At 40.2% G+C, this 20,531-nt stretch overlaps 1 protein-coding gene across 3 annotated transcripts in view; it reads left to right on the top strand.

Moving 5' to 3' along the window:
• Positions 1 to 20,531, top strand: part of LOC140185963 (serine/threonine-protein kinase 32C) — a 270,736-nt gene that overhangs the window by 91,777 nt on the left and 158,428 nt on the right. For all 3 annotated transcript variants that reach the window (XM_072239770.1, XM_072239771.1, XM_072239772.1), the window contains exon 2: positions 17,620 to 17,675. In XM_072239770.1, coding sequence (XP_072095871.1) covers positions 17,620 to 17,675 — 56 coding nt within the window. The remainder of the gene's footprint in view (positions 1 to 17,619; positions 17,676 to 20,531) is intronic.

A 20,531-nucleotide genomic window follows, 5' to 3' on the forward strand; every position in this document is an offset into this window, starting at 1 on the left:
AGTGTGTGCCTTCACGAGCATACCGGACATAACCAAACCAAGGGCCTTGGATAAATCAGGAGATTCACAGTCTGCTCAGAGCTAGATCTGTGATATTCAGGACTAGTGATCCAGAACTCTATCAGAAGCCTAGGTACGATCTACAGAAGGCTATTTTGAGAGTGAAGAAACAATTCTGATTGAAGTTAGAGTTTAAATTGCCTGCACATCAGCTCTAGCAAGGGTTGTTGGACATTAAAGTTCAAATACATTTATAATCAAAGTGTGTACACTATATACAACCTTGAGATTCATCTTCATACTTCCATTACTTCCTACAAGGTGAAACCTAATATCATGAATGGCTGTGAGGTTTGACTCCCAGATGAGCTCCAAACCTTTCGTGCATGTTTTGAAAGGGAGAATAAAACTATGCCTGTATAAATCCCTGAAGCATCTGTGACCCTGTAATTTCTGTCTTGGTAGCCGATGTCAGAACATCTTTCAAGAGAGTTAATGCTCACAAGGCATCAGGCCCCATTGGTGTACCTGGGGGGACAGTGTAAACTGGCAAGTGTGCAAGGACATCTCCTATCTATTACTATTGCATTTGGTGGTACCCATCTGCTTCAAAAGGGCAGGGTGAGCTACCTCAATGGCTATCACCCAGTTGCACTCTCATCTACTGTGATGAAGTGCTTTGAGAGGTTGGCCAGAATTGATTCCAGCCTAATTAAGGACCAGGTCTCACTGCAATTTGCCTATTGACACAATAGGTCTACACCAGATGCAATCTTCCTGGCTCTCCACTCAGCCTGGGACTACCTGGACAACAACATCAGCTACATCAGCTACTGATTACAGCTCCATGTTCAACACTACCATCTCCTCAATTCTAATCAACAAGCTCAAAAACCTAGGCCTCTGTACCTCCCTTTGCAACTAGATCCTTGACTTCCTCACCAGGTGACCACAGTCAGTGCGGATCAGAAATAACATCTCCTCCTTGCTAGCAATCAACACCAGCGCACCTCAAGGATGTGTGCTTAGCCCACTGCTCTACTCTCTCTACACTCATGACTGTGTGACTAGGCGCAGCTCAAATACCATCTATAAATTTGCCAATGATGCAGCTATTGTTAGCAGAACTACAGATGGTAATGAAGAGGCGTACAGGAATGGGATAGATCAGCTTGTTGAGTGGCGTCGCAGCAGTTTTGCACTGAATGTCAGTGAGACCAAGGAATTGATTGTGGACTTCAGGAAGGGGAGAGTGAAGGGAGCACACATCAATCCTCATTGAGAGATCAGCAATGGAAAGTGTGAGTAGTGTCAAGTTCTTGGGTGTCAACATCTCTGAGGATCTATTGTAGGCCCAACATATTAATGCAATGATGAAGTCTGCATGTCAGCAGCTATAGTATATTTCATTAGGAGTTTGAGGAGATTTTGTATGTCATCAAAGCCACTTGCAACTTTCTACAGATGAACTGCAGAGGGCATTCTTACTGGATGCATCATCGTCTGGTATGGAGAGGCCTCTGCACAGGATCAGAAAAAGTTGTAGAAAGTAGCAAAGTCAACCAGCTCCATCATGGACACCAGCCTCCCCTGTATTGAGGGCATTTTCAAAAGGCCATACCTTTAAAAAGTTGCCACCTATCATTAGGACCCACATAACCCAGGATGTGCCTTCTCATTGCTACCGTGAAAGAGGTGGTACAGAAGCCTGAAGACATGCAATATTTTAGGAATAGCTTCTTCCCTTCCATCAGAGTTTTGAATGGACAATGAATCCATGTACACTACCCCTCATTATTTTGTTTTGCTCTTTTTGCACTACTTATTTAATGTGTACTGTGTATGTATGTTATATATTACATATATATAGTATTGTGTTTTTATTATGCATTGCACTCTACTGCTGCCACAAAATAACAGATTTCACAACATTTGTCAGTGATATTAATCCTGATTCTGATTCTGCTTGTTAATTAACAGCATCAACAGTTCATTAATGCTGTACGATTTGTCAGTTTATTCATAAATATAAAATACCTTGTGTTTCATTCGAATATGTGGGAAATATGGGACTTGCATTAGGATACTTAAACAAAAGTTGGATTTTTAAAGGGGTATGATTATTCTGTGTTCAACTAATTGTAATCTTGTGTGAGTTAAGCTGCAATAATTTATACATCAACAGTAATGGAGTTGTTGCCAAATTGCCACAGGCTGTCAAATTTACACATGGGAGTAAAAAGATGTGATCTGTGTTAATGAACAGAGTGAATTTTAACCGATGTTTGAGCTTGTTCATGACTTGCTGATGCACATTTGCTCCCAAAGTTACTCCACCCTGACTTGAAATGGACAAAGATGTGATTACAGCCTATGAATTACTATGGCAGGCAACGGAAGATGGGTAATGAGCAAAAATAGAATTGCATCAAATACTGTGTAATACACACAAAATGCTGGAGGAAATCAGCAGGGCAGGAAGCATCTATGGAGAGGAATAAAGAGTTGACATTTCTGGCAAAGACCCTTCATCAGGACTGGAAAGGAAAGGGGAAGAAGCCAAAATAAGGGGTTGGGGGGGGGGAGGAAGGAGTACAAGCTGGAAGTTGATAGGTGAAACCAGGTGAGGGGGGAGGGAGGATGAAGTGAGGAGCATGGACGTGAAGGGCCGAAGAAGAACTAGAATGGGGAAAGGTAAAGGAGAGGGGAGAAAGGTAAAGGAGAGGAGGGGAAGGGGGAGAAATGACTGGAAATTGGATAAATCAATCAATTGTGTGTGCACCTCATGTCAAGAATTGATTGCCAGAATTGAGGGTTGAAATACTAAGAAACTTCTATGGTAATGATTACAGTGGGTGGGTTTCAACTTCGTTTTTTGTTCAATCGCAGGAAGTGTGTGGTGAAAATGGAAAGCTGACCCTCGATGTTTATGGGTATGTTATAGACTTGTACATGTTTATTGAGGGACATGTGAATGTTAATATTTAAAACAACCTCTGAGCAATGTGGAGAGGTCATCACATCCTGGTTTCTTCAGTTGATGATATCAGATTAACTGTATCAGTGAAATATCACATTAGGCATGTATACTAGCTTTCTAATGACTACTCATGTATATTATTATTCTTTGAATAATATGTAGGCAATATATCATAGAGATCCATAAAAGCTGCAGTTGCTGGAAATCAGAAACAAAATCAGAGGATGCTGAAAAAATGAAAATAAAATTGAAAAATACTGCAAATGCTTAGCAGGATAGAGAGCACCTGTGGGGATAAAAGCTGAGTCCGTGTTTTGCAAATGAGACCCTCTCTATATGCTGCCTTTTCTGATTTTAATTGTATAATATATAATGAAGCAAATTTATGACTGATAACTGAACTGGTTTTCACTAACTCTTCTGACTTCTTCAGGCAAACATTTGAACAGGCAATTCTCGGTGCCTGTACCTTTTTTAGTTTTATACAGTTCTGTAAAGAGAATGAAGGTGCAGACTGTCAACAAAATAACGGTTAGTAAAAAAGAAATGCATGTAGATCTCTGCATTTAGGAATAGGTTTCCTTTGAAGTTCAGGCAAATTTTTGCTTGCTGCACTGATGTAAGAACTTGGGTCCTATGACAAATTTAAATTTGACCAGAAAGATTATCAGGGTCTCCTAGGATGTATCAGTTAATCTAAATGGTCTGAAAATCCATGCAGTCCTTAAACACAGTTAACACTACCCGCTTGCAACATTCCAAGCCAGGGAAGGAACTTAGTAAAATTCTATGCTTAAACATGTGTCTGTGGCATAACACTCGCACTCAGCTGTAATTTACAGTGGATCCTGGTTTGCATGGCAATTATGGGAACAAAAGGGCCACATGCACCCAGCAGTAAATTCCCAGGTGCCAGAACACCCACCATGACAACATTGATACGATATTTGCAGGAACATTCTTCTCTGACAAGGCAATTGCAGAAATTGCTTCTAAAATAGACTTTCTTCTTCAAAAATAACTTAAATTGATTCTTGATCCAATCCTTCTGAGACTGTGATTGCAGACAGACCCTTTCAAAGCAGCGAATTGTTCTTTTCAGTGCAGTGCTTAGAAGTCCATCTAAGGTCAACACAACTTTAAATTTGTACACGAGATGGATGATTCACAGGGTAATTTCTTTTTTGCTCCATTTTAGCTATGTTTTTTTGTAATACTGCAACTCAAGCATTAGCAGATATCGTGAATGATCGTGTACATAGTGTATTAGGAAAGACTTTGAATCGTTGCTATCTCACTAACAGTGAGCCCATTGTTAACGTGGTTGGCGTGGTATTTGTTTGTGGATCATCATGTCTTTTGTCTTCAGCATTTTGGCTCCACAAAGACGTGTATCAACTAGAACACCATATTGGTGACAGTAGAGTAGGTGGATTGTGACATCAATCAGCATTCAAGGTCAGTGCTGCTACTTTACAGATCATCCCTTGAGCCTAACATTCTCTCTGTGCTAACCTTGCACAGCTTAATGTTATCACAATAGCAAGGACTCCAACAACACTTATGAAGGGATCATCAGCCGTTCTTAGGATAGTGAGTGGTTGACTTCAACTGGCTCAGAGTTGAATCATAATCAGGTTTATTATCACTGTCACATGGCATGCAATTTGTTGTTTTGTGGCCGCAGTACAATGCGATGCATAAAATCTATCAGAAATTGCAATAAGAAATACACACATAATAACAAAAATAGTGAAATAGTGTTCATGGGCTGTTCAGAAATCTGATGGGGATCAAGAAACTGTTCCTAAAACCAGTGTATGTCTTCAGGTTCCTGTACTTCCTCCCTGATGATAGTAATGAGAAGGGAGCTTCTTGAGTGGTGAGGGTCCTTAATAATGGATCCCATCTTTTTGAAGCTAACCTTTTTGAAAATGCCCTTGATGCTGGAGAGGCTAGTGCCGCGTGGAGCCGGCTGAGTTTACAACTCTCTGCAGCTTTTCCTGGTCCTGTGTGGCCCCTCCATACTAGACGGTGATGCTCTCCACAGTCCATCTGTAGAGGTTTGCTAGAGTCTCTGGTGACATACCAAATCTTTTCAAACTCTTCATGAAATATAGCTACTGACATGCTTTCTTTATAATTGCTTTAATATTTTGGGCCCACGACAGATCTTCAGAGATGTTGACACCCAGGAGCTTGAAGCTGCTCACACTTTCCTCGGATGATCCCTTCAATGAGGACTGGTGTTTGTTCCGTCAACTTCCCCTTCCTAAAGTCCATAATCACTTCTTTGATATTACTGGCATTTAGTGCAAGGCTGCTGTTGCATCACTCAACCAGCTGATCTAGCGCTCTGTTGTAAGCTTCCTCAGCGCTATCTGAGATTGTGCAGTTGTGTAATCAGTGAATTTATAGATGGTAATTTTGCTGTGCCTGTCCATGCAGTTATGGGTGTATAGAGAATAGAGCAGGAGGCTAAGCATGCATCCTTGAGGTGCGGCTGTGTTGATTGTCAGCGAGGAAGAAATGTCAGTTTCAATCTGCACTGACTGTGAAATTTAAGGATCCAGTTGCAGAGAGAGATACAGAAAACCAGGCTTTGAAACTGGTTGATTCGTGTTGAGGGGACAATGGTGTTGAATCCTGAGGTGTAATCAATAAAGAGCAGAATGTTCTGATGTCGGCCTCTGAGATGGGTATCACCGGGTCACCAGATGCTGCAGGGATTCACACAGGTGTAGTTTTATTTTCTCTTTCAATATGTGCATAAGAAGCATTGAACGCATCAGGGAGTGAAGCATCACAACCATTTATGACATTAGGTTTCATCTTGTCGGAAGTAATGGCCCGTAAACCCTGCCAAAGCTGATGCCCTTTCAATTCTGTCTCTAATTTCAGTCAGAATTACTTTTTTCACTCTATAATAGCCTTCTGTACATCATACCTGGATCTCTTGTAGAGTTCTGGATCACTGGTCTGAACACCTCAGATCTAGCCCTTCTGATTCTTCTGATTCATCCACAGCTCCTTGTCCGGTACATTCTCAAAGGCACACCCTCATTCACACAGGTCATGATGAAATCAGTGACAACTGTAGCATGTTCATTCAGATACGAGAATGAATTCCTGGAGATCGTTTGATCGACTGATTCAAAGCAGTCTGGAAGCAATTTGTATACATGCTTCCTGCCTTCTAATCTTCAAAGTTGTTGGCCTCTAAGGTATGGTGTTGTAGGTGGTAGAGGATGTTGATCTAACTACAAGTAAGTAACTTTGCTTCTAGAAATGGGCACATTGGACAGCATTGACATGGAATGTTAATTTGTGGAAAAATGAGCAGGGACACACAATTGGGCATCAAGAAGACTTCTCAGCAGGAAGTCCAGCCTGCCTGTCGTGTCCCAGGAGTAGTTACTGTACCAGTGGATCTAAAAGGAAAAATGTGTGAGGTGTATGCGAAGAAGAAACCCCTAAACTCCAAGTGGAGTCATTGGGACGCCGTCATGACGGCGTTTTTTTTAGCAGGCTTTCTTAATTTTAGGAGGTCGAGTTGCTAGCTTGACACTCAACCCAGCACAGATGGCAAGTGTGTAAGGGAGCTGGCTGGATTCGTACTCGGGAGCCTTCACTCCAAAGTCCGGCGCTGATGCCACTATGCCACCAGCCGGCGTGTATGCAAGCATTTACGGAAATAATTTCAGGATGGAAATTGGAGAAGTCAACAACCCTATTTTTTTTTTAGGTGTTATTGTAAGTACAGTATGTTGTATAAGGTCAACACGGAATGTTGGCACGAGGGATGATCAGTAAAGTGACAGTGCTGTCCTTGATCAACTGTGCAGTCTGCTGCAACCTTAACTAATATATCAGAGCTAGGAGAAGGTTCATTTATCAGAAATTTTCAGGGGAAAGATTTTAGCAACTTATTTGCAGTTGTTGCAAAAAGGGGGATGTTTGAGCCTCCCAATAAAGAGACCCAATACATCTCAGTTATTCTTGCCAGAGAGCAGCAGAGGTAACAGATGGTTTTGTTGTGAGAATTGTGAACTTTTCAATAATGCAGGATGTGATTGCATGTTGCCTGTTACATTATGGAAGGCTGTATTCTCAACTGTGAGATGTGTTGATACCAAAAGGATTTTTTTCCTTCCTTAGTGTCCAGCAGGTGTCAATGGATCTTGCCAATCATTATTCCAGAGATTGGCTGGGGCTAGGATGCCTTCATCGTGCAGTAACCTCTCTGACTTCAGCACTGGAGCCACCATAATATCATTTTGTAGCAGCCATTGTTAACTACTGACATAAATGTGGCTCACAATTGTAAGCACACATTGGCAGATCGCAAAGAATGCAAGTCTTAAGAATAGAAAAATTGTAATAGGGCATTGGCTGCTGAAATAATCCTTTTGCTATCTGGATCTCTCTAGAAAAGACCTGCAGCATTTGGAATAGTTTGCTTTGTGCTGTACGCCCACTTGGCCATGAAGGCACAGTAATGAGAGCGGCACATAGGATAGCAGCTAGTGTAACACTTCACAGCCTCAGTAATCGGAGTTCAGTTCCCACCACTGTCTGAAAGGAATTTGTATGTTCTCCCGCTTCTGCATGGGTTTCCTCTGGTGCCTCCAGTTTAATCCCTCGGTCGAAAAAGACAAAGGCATCGGGGTTAGTAAGTTGTGGGCATGCTATGTCAATGCTGGAAGCATGGCAACACTTGCGGGCTGCCCTCAGACTGTGGTCGATGATGCAAATGACAGATTTCACTGCATGTTTCGATATACATGTGACAAATAAAGCTAATTACTTTTTTAAATCACTGTTCGCTGGTTGGGAAGAAAAGAAAAAAGGGAAAGAGGAGGTAATTGAAACATTTTTTAGTTTCTTGGGGAAAAAAATCATTCAAGAATGTTACCGGTAAATGTAACCCAAGCTTTTCTCCTCCTCTGTCATCGCAGACCCTGTTTGACTGTAATGTAAAAGTAAAATTTACGTAAAATAAATAATCTAAAGAAAATTCTGTCTTGTAGAAGAGATATGTTAGTAAATAATCCTTGATCCATCTACTGTATGTACTTCAATGAAGCTCAATAGAAACTTAACAGTATGGGAACCTCATCTCCCAGTTACAGCACTCAGGATTCTGCACTGAACTGAGGAGTTTCACATAATCGCTTGTTTCAGTATAGTGACTGCAGTGTGGTTGGAGGAGGAAGCATGGAGGGTAAAATCAAACAACTTTGGACGCAGAAAGCAACTTAAGACTCATTATTTTGGCATCAGTGGTCATGGTCTGGACTTCTGGTTACCAGGCAAAACAAGGGCACTGGTGAACTGGTGGGTGAAGCTATCATCCTAAAAGGGAACAAAGGATTTTTTTTTACTTCACAGAGCTACTGCCATTCTTTCTCAGCATCACCTCAGCAATTCTAGTGTTCTGTTGGAGGAGAGATGAAACGCCTTTTTACTGGGCATCTCTAGAAACTGCTCATTAGCCCCTCATTATTGGATTGTTCTAATACCTTAAAACACTTCTTTCCTCAACCACCAATGCAGTATTATAGCTGTTCTGATACAATAGCTGTATCTTTGACACCAGTGCTTCCCTTTTAGCATTCTGAGGGCAGCCCTTCCTTTCTTGGTTCTCTTTCAACTGCACCAATATCTCTCTCTACAACACTTTCCGATATACAACTTCAGGAGATGCCACACCTGTTCTTTTAGCTTCACCCTGCCATCATCCAAAAATCAAAGCTCATCAGTGAAGCAATGATTCACTGGTACTGCTTTAACAAACACAATGTGGATTCCTATCTCATGACATAAAATGCATATTGAGTATCTACATTGCAGAATTTCTAAGTTCAATCTGCAAGGGTAATTGTTAGCTACTGGTCTCCTAAAATTTAAATTTCTGTCCTTCCTTTTAGATTCCCATACTACTTCATTAAAGCTCAGAATAAGCCTGGAGAATGGGACCTCATCTTCTAGTTACAGTATTCAGGGTTTAACATTGAACCTAGAAGTTCCACATAATTGTCTGTTTCTGCCTTGTCCTGTTCGTTTTCAGCATTCAATTCTTTTTCCTCTGCTTTGGAATTTCAACTTTCTTTTACCTCTTCCTAACTGTTTTGGGATGCATGCTCAATGGTTTAAAATGCACACTCAACGTCTTCAGATGCACTAATATTTTCTGAATGGTTTCTTCCCCACCACCGTCACATTTCTGAATGGAGCTTGAACCCGTATACATGACCTCCGTATTCTTTTTCTTTTTCCTCTACTTATTTAATTTTGTATATTTGTTGCAAGACAACATGTTTAACAAATACCAGTGATATTAAACCTGATTCTGCCTCTTCCACAAGTACTGTATGTTTGTCACACTCTTTCAAATGGCACTGCCACCACCCTGTGAAACTTGGTCTCTCTGTCCTATGCCCCATTGCTGACCTTTTTGTTCTGCTCCAGCACCCAAATCCACCCCCCCCACCCACTTCCACCACTTCCACCCCCTGCTCAGTAACTTAAATCTTTTTCTCAATTTTCCCTATATTATCACTGATTTGCTCCCTAGGTGTTGTTGCCTGAATATCTTCAAAAAGATCGAAACCAATACCCTTTAAGCTATCAGGTGCGGTATCTGTAATCTAAGTTATAGCCACACACATGAAATAGCGATTATAGTTTCTTTATTGTCTATCAATTTTTCACTGTTCTTTCAGCAAGGAGAAAGGGTCAAAGATAGTACTGCAGCGAGGAGATGGGTGGGGGGGGTGGAGAGATAATTGAATATGGCTACACCATTCTCACCTTCTAAATCAGAGACAATTTTTGGAGAGTGAGAGTAGTGGAATGAGAAAAGCCCGCTCACTTATGAAGATAGAATCTTCCCTTTCCCCAGAAGTAAAACAAGAAACCAAATTTACCAGTTTTGCAGACATGTAAACTGCAAACATTTTTAATCATTTTAAACAATACACATCAAAGTTGCTGGTGAACGCAGCAGGCCAGGCAGCATCTGTAGGAAGAGGTGCAGTCGACGTTTCAGGCCGAGACCCTTCGTCAGGACTAACTGAAGGAAGAGTGAGTAAGGGATTTGAAAGTTGGAGGGGGAGGGGGAGATCCAAAATGATAGGAGAAGACAGGAGGGGGAGGGATAGAGCCAAGAGCTGGACAGGTGATTGGCAAAAGGGGATACGAGAGGATCATGGGACAGGAGGTCCGGGAAGAAAGACAAGGGAGGGGGGACCCAGAGGATGGGCAAGAGGTATATTCAGAGGGACAGAGGGAGAAAAAGGAGAGTGAGAGAAAGAATGTGTGCATAAAAATGAGTAACAGATGGGATACGAGGGGGAGGTGGGGCCTTAGCGGAAGTTAGAGAAGTCGATGTTCATGCCATCAGGTTGGAGGCTACCCAGACGGAATATAAGGTGTTGTTCCTCCAACCTGAGTGTGGCTTCATCTTTACAGTAGAGGAGGCCGTGGATGGACATGTCAGAATGGGAATGGGATGTGGAATTAAAATTTGTGGCCACTGGGAGATCCTGCTTTCTCTGGCGCTAACTTCCGCTAAGGCAGAATTCCTGTTGTTTTTATTAATCATTTTAAAGTTCACTTTCAGCATTTGGGTTTTACAAACAAGGCTTGCATTTATTACCCAGTCTTCTTGGACTGCTGAAGTTCTTCTGGTGAAGGTACTGCACAGTGTTGTTGCATAGGGAGCTCCAGTATCGAAATACAGTGATGGGGAAAGAGAAGCAAGATACAGTACTGTGGAGAAGTCCTAGACACAGTATAGTCCTGTATTTGTCAATGTGGAGAGGAGAACAAGTTTGTACATCTGGCAGGATCAAAGGATCTTGGGCACGGTAAGACAGGAGTGTCATGGGAGGGGTGTGGGACTGGTGTCAGAGAAGGTGCGCCAAAGGCAGGGGTTTGGGACAGGTGCAGACACACCCAGCCCTGAGACACCAGGCAAAGTGATTTGATTCCAGACAATTGGTTTATTGATCATTATAGAATGTCCATCTGGTGCTTCCTGCTTCCTCCTTTCTCCCTTCCCCTTTTCCCAAACATAATTTCCCACTCCCTTCTCCCTTCCTCCTCTCAGGCCACTATAGAGACCCTTATAAGAGTCTGGTTTATCATCACTCACATATGTCATGAAAATTGTTGTATTTTGTGGCGGCAGTAAGTGGAATATGTAAAATAACTACAGTACTGTGCTAAAGGCTTAGGCACCCTAGCTATATATGTGTGCACAGTACTGTATTTCTAAGCCTGAATGACGTGTGGTTTGGAAGGGATCTTGCAAGTAGTTCTGAACCTGTTGCTTTTGTTCTACTTGGCTTTAGACATCATGGATTTTGGAGCTGCTATGACATACTTACTTACTTGGTCCCTTAGCTCCCAAGTGGAGCTTAGGCCATCAATGAGCTGCTGTCTCCATCATCCTCTGAAGTCGAAGGTATGGTTGGAGTTCATCAACGCTTCTGCAATCCAATGCACCCACTGTGTGGGGGATTGGCCTGTACAGTTTCACCAGAGCCCTGTTGGCCGGCCTTGCCCATTTCCACCTCTCAAGGTGGGGATGTAAGGTTGGATTTTGGAGTTGCTATGACAGTAGCCTGAGCAAACAACTGCTGCACATTTAGTTGGTGACGTGCACTAAAAACTGAGCATCATCGCTGAGGTTAATAAATGTTTTGGATGGTGGTAGGATTGCATTGACTTGGATGGATAGCTTTGAACTTCTTGCATTTTGCCTCTGAGAATGTCACCTGAAGCCAAGAAGAATGAGAGATTTGATAAGGGCATACAAAATTGAGCGATATAGATAGGGTATAGGCAAGCAGGCTTTTTCCACTGCGGTTGTGTGAGACTAGAACTAAAGGTCATGGTTAAGGTTGAAAAGTGAAATATTTAAGGGGAACAAAGAATTCTTTCATTTTGCTGATGTTTCAGAGTTCAAAGTTCGGACAGTGATTAGCCAGACTGGATTTGTCCTGCATTTTGTGAATGGGTCAGACCGAGGCAGTTTCCCACCATCACTGATAGACAGGTAACTGTACAGAAGGGCTGTACTTCCCTGATAGGCTCTTTCCTGTTCACAACCTGGTTATTAAAATTCTTTCTACTGGCCACAATGTCTGCATCTGCAATGATGACAGCTACCATTTGCTCCACGTCGCTAAGGATGCGAATCATGAGTTGTTTGGGATATCAAGATTATAAAGTCTGTCGTAGTGAGGGTGAAATTAACCTACTAAAATAGTAAGGTTTTGTTCGGTTACAGCATCTATTTGGTTAATGTGGTGCTCCACTGAATGATCTAGCTGGTTGTACCTATGAATTCACACATTCTCAAAGTTGAGGGTAAATTTATTATTTGAGTATGCATATGTTACCGTATGCTACCTTGAGGTTCATTTCCTTGTTGGCAACAGAATTTCTAGGCACCCACATTTAGTACTGTGAAGGCTGACTCTCAGGGTACACATATCTTCTAACTATTGATAGATCATCTATTTGATGTGCTAAGTGATATTATCAATCTGGTCTGCAAGCTTCCTGAATTAAATAGTTTAAGTGTAGTCTGGTTTGATATAGGCCAGTTACCATAACCCCACTGTTTTACACTGCACTCCTGAGCAGTCAGTCCTGCGCTGTGGGTCAGCTGTGTGTGCTCCATAGACAGTGCTGTTTGTTTGCAAAGTTACATTTTTAACCTGAGACTGTGTTTATTGCTTCCAATTTATGTTCAGAACTGAAGACTGGTTTCCATTTACTAGAAGAAGCTGAACAAAGAATATTGGTTTGAAGTTTAACTTGCTCAAAAACAATTCTTTGATCTCTAGAAGTGTCAACTGCTGTATTAGAAAGCTGAGCTTGGTTAAAAATATTAAAAAAAGGCCCTCCCAGCCCTGGAGAGCGATTATCCACTGAACAAGGAACCCAATAGGAGAGCTTTGGGGACATCTTCCTTATTCTATTAGGATAACAATTGGAGGAATGAGGAGATTTGTTTTAAGAGTTTGTTTTTTTGTGCAATGCAGATGTATGTGGTTCTGGAATTAATGGTAATTTACTCACTCCAGCTACAGCAGGGGGTTCTGTGATGTCCTAATAATGGATGATAATGGTTTGTTTTCAAGGCAATGTGAGGAAGATGTCTGTATTACCTGAATAGTGTTTACATGGGTTAAACACCAGTCAGTGGTGGCTATTTATGGTACATTTAGTAGCCTAAACTGATTTTTTTTCCCTCTGTAGATAATCAGTTTAATCAATTGCTAGTTTCAAATATTTGTGGCACGGTCCTGGGGAGAAAAGATGTGTTGGAAAAAGGACAAGTGACAGCAGGTTGCAACGCGAGTTAGGATGTGAGCCAGGTGTCAATGAAAAGATGTAGCAGGTATTATAGTTTAGTCCACTAAATGTGCTACATCAAGTTTTTCAAAAGGAAGGTTGTATGTTGCACATTGTCGTATTACAGCTTGGAATATTTTGATAAAATTGCTATTCCAGTTATGTTCTTTGATAGACTAAAAGGGCATATTGGCAAAGGTGTATGTTTAATCTATAATTATTTATCTTCCTAGCTTATATTGTCAAAGTGAATCATATATTTTATGCTTAACAAGTGCTTGCAGGAACTGGAGCTATCGGTGTAAGAAAAAGTGAAAAATTGATAAGCTCGTTGCCACATAATATCTCCCCAGTGCAGACTTACAAAGTAATAAGTTGTATTGCTTTTTTATGAGTTTAGATAATGTTTTTCTTTGCTTGTGATGGAGAATGAAGCTACAGTATTCGTTCTTGCTGTGCACAGCTTTACCAGGCATTCGGAATTGTTTGTTTGTTTGGTGCTAGGGGGCAGTTGTAAGAGGTGGTGGGCATTGGCTCTCAGTCAAGATCACTACCTTTGCTGCCAGTTTTACTTGTAGCACTGAACACCAGTGCCAGTCTGCTTCCCTCCAAGATGCACACGATCTCCTGACTTGGAAATGCGTCACCAACTCTTCATCTCTATGTTGGAATCATGGCCAGCAGCACTGTGGGAAACTGCTGGACTGCAGTGATTCAAGGTGGCTACCCCTGAGGTGATTGTTGTTGTTGCTCTCCATTTCTTGTGATGCACCGGGCTGCAACCTCGCTGTATCTTTAGCATTTGTTTTATTTTTAAATGAGACTGAGTTAGAAGCTCGACACTCAGCTCAGCATGGATGGAAAGTGTGCAAGGTGCTGGCCAGATTCGAACCCAGGACCACTCGTCTCAAAGCCTGATGCAGATGCCATTACACTACTGCCCGGTTTACTGAAAGTGTTTAGCAATGGCCAATAAGTGCTGTCTGGATCCTGAAAATGGGGAAGAAAGTTGGAGAGAGGGAAATGTGTGTCAAATAATGTCAAAAATTACATTAATTACAGGGAGAAGGCTGGGGAATGAGTTGGAAAGGGGAAATAAAACAGCCATGATCAGATGGCAGAGCAGACCCGATGGGCCAAATAGCCTATTTTTGCTCTTATGGTCTTAAAATATAAAGATTTAATTTTGTATTGTGCATTATATATATTAAACAGCATGCTATACTGTGCCATACAATGAATATATCAGTTCATGTTGTGACTATGGAGCTAGAAACAAACCCAGCAATTAAAATAAGACAGAAAATGCTCTGCACCTGTGGTTACTGTTTATTTTCTGGCCATTAGGATGAAATGTCGAAAGTTCATTCTGTGAAGGAAGTAAGAGAAGGGCATGTGAACTAACTTCACCAGCAGCGGAAGGGGCTCTGTCATCTGGTAGATCAACTAGATTCTAAACATTACAGATTGAATGCTGCTGGGACACAAGCCAGGTTCTGGTCAACCCTGGCAGGGCGGGCTGGGCAATGGTGTCTGATGTTGAAAGACCTGAAACTCCTGGTGACCCCAGATTACATCACTGATGATGTGTCGCAGTGCATCCCTGGATGCATCTCAGCATCACAGAGTCAAGAACTTGCTTGAACAGTAATCTTGCAGTGAGATGATTTTTTCAAAATTGTAATACTTCAGATGATGAAAATTTGAAATAAAAAGAAACTGCTGGAAGTACTCAGTAGGCTAGATATATTGAAATAAAGAAATTAATTTCTCAGGTATCACCAAAGCCTGTAAATATTGGAAACAACCAACTTTCAGATGCTAAGAAAGAGCGAGAGGCAGAGAAGAAAAAAGTCTGAGACAGGATGGTGATTAAGAGAGATTAAATAACAAAAGTAGTGTTTGAGTTGTAATTGTAAAGTGATTTAAAAACATTGCTGAATCATAAAAAAGCAAAATTTGTAGAAGCACTTAGTGAGTCTGGCAGAGTCAGTGAGAGAACAACAGCCAAAGTTTTGAACTAATGAACAGAGCTGGAAAAAAGAGAAAACAAGTTGCAGAGAATCAGATTTAACATCACTGGAATATGTTGTGAAATTTAATTTATGCCAGCGGTACAGTGAAATGCGTGAAAGATAAATATAGGGAAAAAACTGAGTTACATTTTAGTAATCAGTGAAAGCCTGCGACATGCCTGACTGGCAGATGAGGTTTTGGTTTGTCCCGAAGTTGTTCACTGGGGGAATGGTTGTATTAAATATCAAATATTTAATCTTGTTGTCAAGTAGTTGGGCATTCCCTGTTTCACTGTCCTCAACTCCCAGGTTCACTGGGATGTAATTTGTTGTCTAGCACTGCTAATTCACTCTCCTCTACAAAGAGAATAAAATGTAAAAGTGAGCAGATTGCCCATGGTGAATAGTTGGATGGAGAAGTCTTATTGAGAGTGTCTGTGACGGAGTGCCAGTGGTTGGTGGAGAGAAGGGGATATGAGAAAGTGTCACAAAGGGAACACAGGGCACAGCTGCAGGCTAACTTGAGGTGAAGAATGATGCACTTGGTGTACATCAAGAATGAGGTCGGTGGTGTGATGTGCATAATAGGATGTAACCAAATGTGTCAATGCTCGCACATTTGCTTCTTTCATCCAGCTCAGCTTCCCTGCTTTCAGCTTTGCATGAGGCGTATGGTACAATCAACTCCTACTACAGTCCTCAGTATTCCTGCTATACAGTTTTCTGGAGTTTTCTTCGACTGCTCATAGACCCTAGCTGCAGAGTCAGTGAAGATTAAAGAGCTGCAACAAAACCTTTGTCCAGCCTGACTCCATTTTCCCTCTTTCTTCCCTTGGTTGCCAGATCCACAACACTTTCAAATTGCATTTGAACACCAAAATTTCATCTCCTGGGCTGTCATTGTGCTCACTGCTGCAGGTTGGTTGCGAGACCAGGAAATAAAACATTTTTCCCAAAATTGAAGTCTTTATCACAATCAATCCTATATCTTTAAAATCTGACACAAAATTTAGAAACTTAATTGTTCTTAATGTTTTAATCATTCATGCAGGCGTAGAATGGTAATTCTGAAAGCAAATTTTGTGTTGAGCTTAATGCTTGAATACAGAAGTAAAGCTATGTTGGAAACAGAATTGATTATAATGGTGCTTAGATAATTCCACGTTTTTGTATCTCCACTTTTAGCTTTTTCCAGATTCATTGATTCACTTTTCATAAGCAGGAAGGTAGGAATGTGAATTTACCAAAGTAATATCTGACTGCCTCACCCATTATGAACCAATATCCTTGCCAAAGAAGTAGATGTTTCTATTTCAACTATACAATGCTTTAAAAACAAGTTGTGTAATTTTAAATAGGTTTTACAAATATGTATAGATATTTGCATTTTCAAAATGCATTGTGTGATACTACAGGTGGGTTATTACATTGTATATTATGTCAAAATTACTTTGTCCATTTATCAGTCTCATTCTCGGAGAAAATCTTCATACTCTTCAAAGAGCATGTTACCAATCACATTTTGCACTGATTCTTGCCCATTAGAATGCTAGAATAATTCTATGTTAATTTTTTTGTCAAACTTGAGCAAGTGTGACTTTTAATCAGTTTGTGAAACAGGGGAGGAATTTCAGATACAATGCAACTCGTTGGAAAGGCTAGAACTATTCCTCCTCCTTATCTTAAAGATTTTAAATAATTTTAATCAATGTTATATTACAATGTTTTGTCTCTGTTAAATTTACAAATCTTTTCTATTGTAATGTAACAGTATTATTGAATTTCTAATATCCCTAGAATTATTTCACCTGATATCAGCATCCTCTTTGTCTTTTATTTCCTGTGGTTAACGACTAATTATTTTACTCAGTACATGATGCCAGAAAATGCAGTGCACATGTTCAGGAAATGTGAAAGGAGGTGGTTAAAGAAACTAATACCTTCAATCTATCTGTTACAGTAAAGAATAATTCTGCTGGAAACTGAGTGCCTTACTGGCACACGCTCAACTTGAATATATAAAGGTCTTGGAATATTCATACTACAGTTGAAAAGTGGGTAGAGTTAATGTGACTGCAATTATATGCATATCTTCCAGTACCATTGACCAATTTAACTAGTGATGTAATTTCTCTAGTGCTGCAAGAGAGAGAGTTCTGGATTAGAGAAATGTGGAATTGATATTTTGGCATGAGAATAGTGATAAAACTGCGATTATAATGCCACTCAAATGATTTATTTCTTCTTTTGCAGTGAATTTTGACCACTTTCAAATACTGCGTGCAATTGGGAAAGGGAGCTTTGGAAAGGTATTTATAAAAGCTATCTGTTTGTTAATTATACACAAGTTATGTTTTTGAACAGCAATTTCTGCTTGTAAAATTGGTTGCATTGATGGTGACTATTCTTTAGATTTCAATGGGCAGGATATGATGCAGCAGACACCCACAATAGAGAAAGCAGCATTAAGATTGCACTGGTTACTGGGCCATGGGTAAATGCGAGATAATGTTTCAAATGTGGAATTATTAACTTGTATCTAAGGTCTAAGAGCACAAATCCTTATTCGTAATTGTTAAAGCATTTAATGAACTATGTAGAGATCAAGAAGTTTTAAAATGGATATATTGCTTTTGATAAGTTTCAATTTAATTTACTTATTATTGTATGAAAATATGATGTAATTCCAATCTCTTTGACCCCCTACCATCAGGCAGAGGTACCTGATAGAATGACATATAGCTTGCTCCCCCTGACCATAAGACTACTGAACTCTCTGCTGCCACGTATGAATCTCATCATGTATAAAACGCCAGTAGTGTTATACTTTATGTTTTAATTTGTTTTGTCTATGCACCTTATTATTAATTTATTTGTGGTAATATTACTATGTGTTGTGTGTGAGTTATATGTACAGTGTTGTGCACTTCTGTCCAGAGGAACGTTGTTTCATTTGATGGTATTCATGTTTACAGTTGAATGACAATAAACAGAAATTGAACTTGAAATAGAATGGTACTGCTGCATTTCCTTTGTCAAGTTGGAAAATATAAATATTCTTGATTGATCCATTAGTTAATTACATTTAAGAAGGTGATGAATCCTCATCCAAGATAGATAGGGGAATGTAATTACCATTAAGGTCCTCTGAATTTTATTCAATACTTCTTTCCTCCCAAATAAATGTAAAGTTACACTATATTTTCCTAAAAAAAATTGCATAAGTAGACATAGTAAAATGTGAAGTATTCAAATGTGTTTAAATACCTAAAAGAAAATAATACTAGCTAATAATATACTTCCATAGAAATTTAAAAGGAGTGATACTTTTTGAAATCATAAGATAGATGTATAATTGAAAACTGCTGTCTGTTAGAACAGCACACAGTAGGGAGCCACTTGACGCAAGTGGTCTGGAAACCGATCACCATACTTACGCAGACAATGACTGATTCCTCCACATGTACGTGTGTATAATGATACTTATTAGAAAGAATTTGCGACGCAGCCTGGGCTGACTTTGCAAATATGCAGGTCCATGGATAATAAATCAGCAGATATCAAAGAATAAGTGCAATTAAATTTGTCTAATTGCCTTTTCTGTTGGATAATTCTGTTATTTGAGAAAATCTAATTCTTAGAGAGTCTGAGGATTTACAGATTTTTTTTCTCTGTTGAGGATAGGTTATAACTTTAATTTTAATACACTCTAAAGTAAAGCTACATGAAAGGCAATCTATTGATAAGATGCATTGCATCCATGGCAAATGGACGATGTGAGCAAAAAAGGCCTTTTTTGCTGATAGCATCCTTTGCAATGTCAAGATTAATCAAGGCACTTTCAAGCCAGTGATATCATCTTGAAATGTAATCACTTTTGCAATGAAGTACAGTAACCTTAGTCACAGAAAAGAAATGAGCTCTGACACTTGAATAAATATTCCTGCTAAATTTCATGCAAGCTCAGACACCAGATTTGGATAGTAGAGTCTTATTTTACATCTGTAAATTATTCTAAATTGTGTGAATATTGTGCATATTCTGTCTGCCACTTTAACTCTTACTAAGGCTTGATGTTGTATTTGTATAGCGTTAGATATCAAAGTATAGTTGGGTCTTGATTTCGCTGAATACTCGGTCATGTGTAACAAAATGATGCGTGCCATACATGATGCATTGAAGAGTTTTTCAGTGTGCCTTCTATTTGAAATGTGTAATTTTTACCTTCATCTATTAAAAATTTATTGTAGCCTAGAAATTCAGTTATGAATATTTAATGTGCTATAATTTAAATTAAGGTATAAAATCAGTTCATAGATGATCATGCAAATATGGCTTTGTGGTCACAGTATCCCTGTACATGAAGAATGCAGGGCCCAAAGCAATTACATCAATTGTAATGCAAACCATATTTGCCATTGCTGCAGCTGCTGCATTGGTTGGAGAAGCAACTTGGGCTGTGAATTAGGAAGCAGGAAATGGCCAATCCCTCAATGTCCATGCAATGGTAGTCCAGGTATCTGAGCAGAATTCAGGTGAGATTTAGGTTGGTCGAAGTGAGTTGCACTCTGATCCTCCTGGGTATTTCACTCTGCTGAACTTCAGAGGATCACTTCAGAGGACCTGTCCTGGGCTTAGCACGCAAGTATCATTACGAAGAAAGCAAGTGGTGCCTCTACATCCTTAGACACTCGCGAAGATTCACCATGACATCTAAAACTTTGACAAACTTCTATAGATGTTTGGTACAGAGTATATTGACTGGCTGCATCACGATCTGGTATGGAAACACCAAAGCCCTTGAATGTAAAATCCTACGAAAAATAATGGACGCAGCCCAGTGTATCATGGGTAAAGCCCTCCCCACCCTTGAGCACATCTACATGAGCTTGCATGTAATTTAGCAGGAATATTTATTCATGTGTCAGAGGTCATCTCTTTTCAGTGATGAAAGTTACTGTACTTCATTGTAAAAGTGATTATATTTCAAGATATCACTGGCTGTTATAGGAAGGCAGCATCTGTCACCAATGACCCCTACAGTTCAGGCCATACTTTCTTCTCACTACTGCTATCAAGGAGAAGGTACAGGAGTCTCAGGTCTGACACCACCAGGTTCTGGAACAGTTATTACCTCTCAATCATCAGGCTCTTGACCAGTGGGG

The sequence above is a fragment of the Mobula birostris genome, chromosome 21, assembly GCF_030028105.1.
Source record: "Mobula birostris isolate sMobBir1 chromosome 21, sMobBir1.hap1, whole genome shotgun sequence".
In the NCBI taxonomy this organism is placed as follows: domain Eukaryota; kingdom Metazoa; phylum Chordata; class Chondrichthyes; order Myliobatiformes; family Myliobatidae; genus Mobula; species Mobula birostris.